Below are 9,467 nucleotides of genomic sequence, written 5' to 3'. Positions count from 1 at the left end.
AAGTTTAGGAAAAAGTAACAAAAAGCTTGGAGGCAAAGGAATGTTGAAAGGAAAATTGATTGACAAGCTCACTGTCTACTATGGACTTGCAATTCGACCCCATTTGAATTAAATTCACAATATGCATGAGGCAATATGGGCGACATTTAATCATTACAGTTCAAGCGATACAAATCACCGTCACGAGAGATGTCCAACCGATGAAGACTCGTTTTGTTCATATCAACGGGCTTGGGCAAGAAAAGAGGCTTTCATACACGATTACAGACCACTGCCATCAAATGTTTTGGATGCTATTAGACCTACATATATACAACGTTCTAAGTAAAGAGTCTTTACCCGAAAGATGCGTCGGGGGCTTCAGTCAAAATAGCAACGAAAGCTTCAATCAACTTATTTGAAAAATTTGCCCCAAACCCTTTCAAGTGGAGCACTCGTTGTAAATGTGACAGCTTACATTGCGATTGGTCTTTTTAACGAAGGTACAAAATCATTGTTATTTTATTTAAGCTCGATCGGAGTTAGCTGTGTACAAAACGCACACGAATATGCTAAAAAATCGACCAAGCACGAATTGCACTGGCAGAGAGACGTGCGGCAGAGTGCACTCGTGAAGGAAGAATGTTGCGAAGGCAACACCAAATTTCCATTTTTCAACAACAAAATTCCAAAGGTAGTTTAACATGTGCTCTTTCATAGGAATAAAAGATTTACCTAAAAATATTGGTAGTTTTCTCAGAAAAAAATTATGAAAATTGAGTTTGAGTTTGGCCAGCACAAGTAGGGATAACCGCTTAAAGAATATTTTCCTAGGTCTCACAGTTAAATAAACGTGGATTTTTAATGCTTCACAGCCCAATAAACTTGGATTTTTTTAAGAATATTTTAAACGTCCCTCTGAAATGGATTTCCATTTTATATAAACATAATTCCAATTCAATAGAACAAACACATTTCAATATTTTCCAATGTTACAATTTTTATTCGATTTTATGACAATTTGATTAAACAACACTATAAAAATACATGAGAAAATCAGAAGGAGACTACTTGGTATGGGTGAAGATTTTTACAATTGGCACACTTGACACTAGGTTGGTGGCATGAAAAATTCAATTGAATATTTTTTTGAACATGATTTCAAAAAATTTCATAGTAAACTCGATTTTCATTTTCTTAACTTTGGATAATATCGGCAAATATTTTGTCATCCATTAGAATCTGCTTGCATTTACTTATGCACTGCGTTTCCAAGACAAAATGTTAAGGACTTGGGTGTGGAATCTTCGTTAATACACAGTTTCGATATTTATAGTAAGTTAACTTTCGAATCATTTTGTAAACGTACGAACCCACAGGAATTATGATTTCTGGTTGCAACAATTCTACCTGTTCTGTAATGTTTTTAAACAGGCCTCTTCCATTATTGTCATTGTTTCCGTGGGTATTTTTTCAGCCGAAGATTCAATGACACATTATATCCATTGTTGCTAACAAATACCAAAGGGCAGACGTTGTGCACGAAACAATATTTGAAAAACGATCTGAGAAATCTGCTTCAAATCGAAATCGATTTAATCAAATTCAAAAAACGTGTACTACTTATTTCTTTTTCATCTTCTAGTGAATCCAAACCGGTTACTGCTATATTAGGATACAGCATTGGAGGGTTCTTAATGGCACCACGTAACTGCATTCGATCTCGTACCGTGACAATATCGCCAAAAGGAATCTAAAATTTATTTAAATTGGGAATAAAAATGTATTGCAATATTTTTTTCTTTTTTTTTTTTGAACATACTCCAGTTTGTAGTGAACCATAGCGTGAGGGATTTATTCCAATAAATAAAATCTTTTTGGGTCCATTTAAATACTTTTCCAAAAAGTTGCGGTAAATTTCGCCAGCATGCTCCAGGGGATGATATGTATATATGTATCTGTAGATGGGATTGCATGGAAATGGTGGTGTTCGTTGCCTCAAAGTTTCGTTCAACGTTTTGGAGCACTCATAAAATTGCTCCCAACGCGGTTGACCTTCCTGGCTGCCTTCCATTATAAGACTAAGCGATGTTACATTGTGTTGTTACTTTTGTATGTACAATTTTTTTCACTTTAATATGATTCATACCCGAAGTGGTACACATGTAGTTATATCATAGCTACATATGCATATACCAGGGGCAAACACAAATTTGCGGAACGTGACTACCGCGCTGTTAGCTGTCCAATGGAAAATTGCTGCTGCACTGCTCTCAGTGCAACTGTGGCTGGACGGCAAATATCGTCGATGGCTAAACAGTGTATTATTTGAATGGAACAAATTATCGATCCCATCCCCTGTTTGTATTATCACAAACGCTTATACTGGTTACTGTGGTTCGACCAAATTTGTTCGGTATAAATTTCTTAAAAGGAAGGCCGGATTTGGTTGAGGTATCTTCAACGTTAGTGTAGGGTCTACAAGTTGTAGAAAGTATTCCCTGTACAAAAAAATTAAAATTTAAATGAAAATTGTTAAGCTTCGACTATTGTCGATTCTGGATTGAATGTTGCTCAATATTAATTACAGTGCAATTGATTTTCAATTTATTTTACAATGAATACAAAAAATATCCAATCGTAAATGAATTTAGACGTGCATTGAAATAATAATAAGTTAGGTTTGTTGTCAGTATTGTATTAATATAAAGATACGGCTATACGTTTGCGGACCTGGTAACAACAAAATGTACAAAGACAACCAAAGTTGAGCCATTAGAAGCTATTAGGTATAATATACGTACCTCAACATCCCCTCATATCGATAAGTGCTCACCGATTCATGTTGGCACAATTACATGGGTCCTACGACACCAGTTTTAGAGAAGTTCTTCATGACGGAAATCCCCAGCAAATTTAAGCCAACATTACACTGAGGGGATTTACCAATGTCAAAAATTTTGATGTTCTGTCATGGATTGAACCGCAGACATTTTAAGTACCAAGTGGTCGTGTTTTCCACTGCACCATGGTGATCTTCCTTCGGAAGACCACAAAGAAGAAAACAAAGTATTTTTAAGAAGACCACAAGGTATTACGGATTCTGAAACTAAAAAAATCGTAAAAACCTAAAAAATCCATAAAAATGTCATTTTGAATCGGGATTTATTTAAAAAGTGCGCCTGCGATTTTTTTGATTATTGATATTTCTCATCTATGAACATTGAAGTTTCAGAATCCGCAAAAACTTCCCAGGTAAAAGAACCTTCCATTTAGAGTTGCTTCAAAAGCACCGTGATTAATAAGGAAGCCACAAGCTATTTTTATAGAATACCATAAGGTCTTCTTTTGGAATAACAAAAGGCCTTCCTTTGGAGGGTAGCAGGGTCTTCCAATGTCTTACTTTAGAAGACTTCTTACAGAAGATGAGCACAATTCCTTACTTTAAAAAGTCACAAGGTCTTCTTATAGAAGGCCGCAAGTGAATATCATGAAAACTATGACGTCTTCTTATAGAAGACCACTAGGTCTTTTATAGAAGACTACAAGGTTTTCTTAAAGAAGAGATACAAGACCTCTAGGTCTTCCTATAGAAAAAAAAACACAATGTCTTCTTTGCACCTTGACCACAAGGTCTCCCTTCAGATGGTCACATGGTCTTCGTTTAGAAGATCATTATGTCTTTTTATAGAAGACGAAAAGGATTTCTTATAGAAAACCGCAAGGTATTTTTATAAAAGGCCACAATGTCCTCCTACAGAAGACAAGTTCTTCCTATAGAAGACAACAAAATCTTCTTAAAGAAAAGAATCAAGTCTTCTTACAGAAGCTTTTCTTATAAAAGACAAAAAATTCTTCCTATAGAAGACCACGAAGTCTTCTTATAGATAACCACAAGTTATTTATATAGAAGACAACACACGGGGTCTTTTTATAGCAGACAATAAGGTCTTCCTTTTGAAGATCACAAGGTCTTCCTAGAGAAGCCCACGAGATTGTCTTAAAAAAAAACGAAATGAGCAAAAATTTACAAAAATAAATATGCGTTCGGTTGCTTATTTAGCCGTGTGTGTCAATATTATGCAGCAGTTGAAGTGTACAGCTAATGCTAATGTTTTTAGATGCTGGCTTTTAAACCCTGGATTTAGCCATGTCCGTCCGTTTGTCTGTCTTGGTGGCTGGCTTGCTGGTGCTCACGATAACTCTCGAACGGATCAACCGATTCGGAATATTTTGTCGTAATATTTTGTCTATACTTAGTTTAAGTTCAAAGATGGCTCATATCGGACCACTCTTTCGGGTACCTCTCACACAAAATTCGGAATAAGTGAAGTTCAAGAGCTTCTCTCGGATCGTCTTGAAATTTTTTTCAGCAGGTTGACCTAACGGTAAAATTTTTTTCCGGGTCAAGTCCATACTTCCTGAGATAATGACCTAAAATATCGAAAAAATCTGACGGCACCAACTAAAATGGTAAGATTACCCTCGCAGAGAGTTTCTGATTGATCTAGACAGAATGGCATTATTAAAATCAGATATACGCAACCTTAGTCGTATTATTGAGGAGGCGATATATCAATACGAAAATTATTGTAGACAAACTTACCTCCAGGGAATTACGGTTAACAGTAATACCTACCGGAAGGTAAAGGCAGCTGTTGGGTGGGCTGGTACAGATCCTGTTAGTGACCTCCTTAATCCTAATGGTAATATTACCTGTGATGAAGTAGCTAACGCTGAAATGTTAGCTGAGCACATTGAAAACACGTGCCCAGTAGGGGAATTTCCTAGTGACTATTCCTTTAGTGTTCTCATAAATTAGGGATCGGCACGGGGAATGCCTTGGTATCGTTTGGCAGTGATTGTCTAGCTAACGGTTCGGTTGTCACTGATAGGTCACAATGGGAACTGGTTGGTTTTGTCAAACCAGCAGATGTTGAATGGGCGATTTCTCGAAGACCCACGAAGAAATCATATGGTATAGACTGTGAAGCGAGCATGTTGTATTATATTCGAATTTCTCGCGATCCTTTTGCATCACTGCCTCAATCTTTGCTATTTCCCAAAAATCTGGAAAACTGCTCTTATGGTTCCTATCCCGAAACCAGGAGCGGATCATAAACAATGTAATAGCTCTGTTGTCATCTTTTGGCAAAATATTGGAAATGTTTATACAAAACAAGTAAAAATGTATCACTCGGTTTTGCCGACAGAGATATACCCTCAGCCTATGTGAATTGAAACTTTCATCTACGGACAGATCGAATGTCTTTTCAGTATTTTGTGGCCTTTTTTGAACTTGCCGACGAAAATATGGATTAGGATAAAAGTTCAAAAGTGTTGCAGAGGCGAACAGACCTTAAACTACCCTTGGACACAAATGTTGAACTTGTGTGTGGGGGAGGTACCGTAAGGTGCCTCTATTTTTGAAGTTTAACTAAATTTGGACAAAATATTAGGAGATCCAAAGTTTTGACCAAATTTGTTCAAGAGATATCGTGCTTATCACTTAAGTGACATTTTTTAAATATTCGGTGGAAGTGCCGGAAGTTGTGGACCGGTATTGCCTATCTTCGAACTAAAACTATGACAAAATATGATGAAGGCCAAATTTTTGGACCAACTCGGTTGATCAGTTCGAGATATATGGTGCTCTCCAGCTGTTTGTTCAAGAAGTATGGACTTGCCCCTGGAAAAACTTTTAGTGTCGTAATTGATGCAGCGAATGCAGGTTGCTTCAACAAGAACAAAAGTGATTCGAGAGCAGGTCTTAAAGTGAACTTATCCGAAATTTTGTGTGGGAGGTACCCAAATTACTTGACAAATATAGTCCATATTCGAACTTGATTTATATGTGGTAGATATATTAGGATATGTAAAGTATGGACCAAATCGGTCACTCCCTTCAAGAGTTATTGTGCGCACAATTTTTCCGAACATTTTTGAACTTTTGTGGGGGAGGTACCTGAAGGAGTGGACCAATATTGCTTATCTTCAAACTCAAACTAAGTTTGGACAAAATATTACGAAGGCCAAATAATGGACCGAATCGGCAGATCCGTTCGACAGTTATCTTGCGCTCCAATCACTACACACGGTGTCATAGGGGTTTTTATACCCTCAGCATTTATGCTAACGAGGGTATATACACTTTCATACGGGCAAAATGTGCCTCATCGAAATAATGGTGTTAGACCCCAAGTATGTTTGGACGAAATGTGTTTCAGACAATTTGGAGTCGATTGAGCAATGTCCGTCCGTCTGTCTGTCTGTCTGGCTGGCTGGAGCGCACGATAACTCTCGAACGGATCAATCGATTCGATCCAAAATTTGGCTTTCGTAATATTTTGTCCAAACTTAGTTTAAGTTCGAAGATGGGTCATATCGGTCCACTCCTTCCGGTACCTCCCCCACAAAAGTTCGAAAATGTTCGGAAAATTTGTACGTACGATAACTCTTGAAGGGAGTAACCGATTTGGTCCACACTTTGCAAATCGTGAAAGGTCTACCAGACTCAGATGAGTTTCTAATATGGACTCAATCGGTCCACTCCTTCGGGTACCTCCCACACAAAATTTGGGATAAGTTCAGTTTAGGACCTGCTCTCGAATCGCTTTGATTTTTGTTTTAGCGACGTGTATTCACTGCCCCCTATACGACGGTACAAGTTTCATCAGGGGCAAGTCCACACTTCCTTAGAAAATAGCCCCAAAGTTGCAAAATAACCCTATGAAACCGTGTGAGGTGGTTGGAGCGCAATATAACTCTCGAACGGATCTGCCGATTCGATCCAAAATTTGGTTTTAGTAATATTTTGTCCAAACATAGTTTAAATTCGAACATAAGCCATATCGGTCCACTCCTTCAGGTACCTCCCCCACAAAAGTTCAAAAATGTTCGGAAAAATTGTTCGAACGGTAATTCTTGAAGGGAGTGGCCGAATTGGTCCATACGTTACACATCCTAATATATCTACCAGATATAGATCAGGTTCAAACATGGACTACATTTGTCCACTCCATCCGGTACCTCCCACACAAAATTTCGGATAAGTTCACTTTAAGACCTGCAATCGAATCACGTTGATTTTTGTTGAAGCAACTTGCATTCGCTGCCTCAATTACGATGGTAAAATTTTTTTCAGGGGCAAGTCCATACTTCTTGGGCAAACAGCCCGAAGGGTGTAAAAACCCCTATGGCACCATATGTTGTGGCTGGAGATCCACTTTTATAATGGTCAATGTCGATCCATTCCGCATTCCTCCGCAAAACCTTTGATCTTTAATCCTAATCAAAATTTTTGTCGGTTCATACATCCAAAATTTTTAAAACCCCCTAAATACATACGTTTTTTTTGGGAAAAAATTGCTTCAATATACACAGGCTGAGGGTATATCTCTGTCAGCAAAGCTGACTGATACTTTTTTACTTGTTTTTTACTTGTTTTTTGTAACTTTCAGGCTATTTTGTCAGGAAGTATGGGTTTGCCCCTGATGAAACTTGTACAGTCGTATGAAGGGTAGTGAATACAAGTTGTTACAAAATTCGAGCGATTCGAGAAAAGGTCCTAAACTGAACTTTTCCGAAATTTTGTGTGGGAGATACCCGAAGGAGTGGACCGATTGAGTCCAAAGTATGGAACAAATCGGTTATTTCCTTCAAGAGTTATCGTGCGCACAAATTTTCCGAACATTTTCGAACTTTTGTGGGGGAGGTACCGGAAGGAGTGGACCGATATAACCCATCTTCGAACTTAAACTAAGTTTGGACAAAATATTACGAAAGCCAAACTTTGGACCGAATCGGTTGATCCGTTCGAGAGTAATCGTGCGCTCCAGCCAGACAGACAGACAGACAGATGGACGGACATGGCTATATCAACTTCAAACTGTCTGAAACACTTTTCGTCCAAACATACTTGGGGTCTAAAACCATTATTTCAATGAGGTACATTTTGCCCGTATGAAAGTGTATATACCCTCGTTAGCATAAATACTGAGGGTATAAAAATTCACGTTTATTGGTCTGTGGGCCGTTGAAAAATATTCTTAAAAAATCCAAGTTTATTGGTCACTGGGTTGTTAAAAAATATTCTCCAAAAATCCACATTTATTGGTAAATGGATTGTTAAAAAAAACAATATTCGTTAAAAATCCACGTTTATTGGAACGTGGGTCCTTTAAAAATATTCTTTAAAAATTAACGTTTATTGACCTGTGCAGCTTTAACAAATAGTCTCCAAAATCCATGTTTATTGGCATGTGAAGTCCTGATAAATATTTTTAAACCACATTTATTGGTTAGTGCGTAAACGAAAAATATTCTTTAAAAAATCCACGTCTAATGGTTAGTCGGTCGTTTTTTGAACAATGGACCTACGAAAAATATTTTTTAAAATACCCACGTTTATTTGCCTGGGAAGGCCTGACAAATATTCTTTAAAAAATCCACGTTTATTGGTTTGAGAATCCTTAAAAATACTAGTACTTAAACAAATTCACTTTCGCTGGCATGTTCATGTGCTTCCTCTTATAATCTCCCAAAATAAACCGTTGCTCCGAAATACTTTTTTTGCGTCACGTATCCACTTGTCTGCTGATGTGTTCTTTTTATAACTGGGATGTTCAATCATCAATATTTCTCGACCTTTCGCTTGTCTTGTCTTCGAAAGCATAGATCTTACAAATTGTCCAATACATATAATCAGATCAGGTTTTAATAGGGTAATTTGCTTTCCCAATGTCTTGCGGCATTCGGCAAATAGTCGAAGGTTTGGTCCAATATATGGAAGTGATACATTATGTCCCTTTCTGTCAATGAATACCAGCGGACAGAAATTATGTACAAAACATTTTTCAAAAAACAACTCCAAGTAGTTTTCCGCACCATCGAATAGCTCACTTATTAAACGCCAGAAACGGGTGCTACTTGAATCGCCTTCTTCTTCTGGTGTTTCTAGATCTCTCAGCCATATATTGCCTCGTTGCCCTGGAGTTGGCGTAATGCGACCCCTTAATCTCATGCCTCTCTTTACTGTCGTTATATTTCCGAAAGGAATCTGTAAATAAGGTAAATAAAGAAGTTAGTGTGAAATAAAATGTTGTTGTTGTTTATCTTACACTGGTTTGCAGCGCTCCATAGCGACCTGGATTCATACCAACAAACAAAATTCGTTTAGGGCTATCTAAATACTGCTGCAAGTAGTTGCAGTGAATTTCGGCTGCATACACCACGGGATTGCAGGTATCAAATAGGAAGCGAAATTTCTCCAATTTTTTGTTCAACTCACGCTCCAAATCATAAAATTGCTTCCACAACTGTTTAATTTCTGGAAACACATTGTGCTGCATTATAATTTTTTTAAGATTTTTCTTCCACGTATCCATAGATTGCGACATGGTCCATGGATTTGGTATTTGCGGCAATAGTTTAGTTTTGCAATACTTTGATCGCTGCATGTTTCCATGAACGTATCCTCCCATTACTAT

The 9,467-nt window shown here is 37.6% G+C and overlaps 2 protein-coding genes across 2 annotated transcripts; both read right to left on the bottom strand.

Moving 5' to 3' along the window:
- Positions 1-983: 983 nt before the first annotated feature.
- LOC141400514 (single-strand selective monofunctional uracil-DNA glycosylase-like) lies at positions 984-2,074 on the bottom strand. The gene is made up of 2 exons (XM_073979715.1): positions 1,802-2,074; positions 984-1,732 (listed from the first exon to the last, which is right to left on the bottom strand). Exons 1-2 carry the CDS (start codon positions 2,051-2,053, stop codon positions 1,559-1,561), a joined length of 426 nt encoding a protein of 141 aa, XP_073835816.1. The 5' UTR covers positions 2,054-2,074; the 3' UTR covers positions 984-1,558.
- A 6,337-nt stretch (positions 2,075-8,411) lies between these two features.
- On the bottom strand, positions 8,412-9,461 carry LOC141400513 (single-strand selective monofunctional uracil DNA glycosylase-like). The gene is made up of 2 exons (XM_073979714.1): positions 9,099-9,461; positions 8,412-9,037 (listed from the first exon to the last, which is right to left on the bottom strand). Exons 1-2 carry the CDS (start codon positions 9,459-9,461, stop codon positions 8,495-8,497), a joined length of 906 nt encoding a protein of 301 aa, XP_073835815.1. The 3' UTR covers positions 8,412-8,494.
- Between the last annotated feature and the right edge of the window lie 6 nt (positions 9,462-9,467).

Source organism: Musca autumnalis, unplaced genomic scaffold (genome assembly GCF_047663935.1).
Source record: "Musca autumnalis isolate F117 unplaced genomic scaffold, ASM4766393v1 scaffold_332, whole genome shotgun sequence".
Taxonomy (NCBI): Eukaryota; Metazoa; Arthropoda; class Insecta; order Diptera; family Muscidae; genus Musca; species Musca autumnalis.
Note: the sequence above shows the minus strand (reverse complement) of the source record. Positions and strands in the feature narration are given on the sequence as shown.

Bases quoted from the DNA above. Each gene is read 5' to 3' on its own strand.
- LOC141400514 (XM_073979715.1), bottom strand. From the start codon at position 2,053: ATGGAAGGCAGCCAGGAAGGTCAACCGCGTTGGGAGCAATTTTATGAG. The intron at 1,733-1,801 runs GTATGTTCAAAA...AATAAATTTTAG, and splicing joins ATGGTTCACTACAAACTGGA to ATTCCTTTTGGCGATATTGT.
- LOC141400513 (XM_073979714.1), bottom strand. From the start codon at position 9,461: ATGGGAGGATACGTTCATGGAAACATGCAGCGATCAAAGTATTGCAAA. The intron at 9,038-9,098 runs GTAAGATAAACA...CCTTATTTACAG, and splicing joins ATGGAGCGCTGCAAACCAGT to ATTCCTTTCGGAAATATAAC.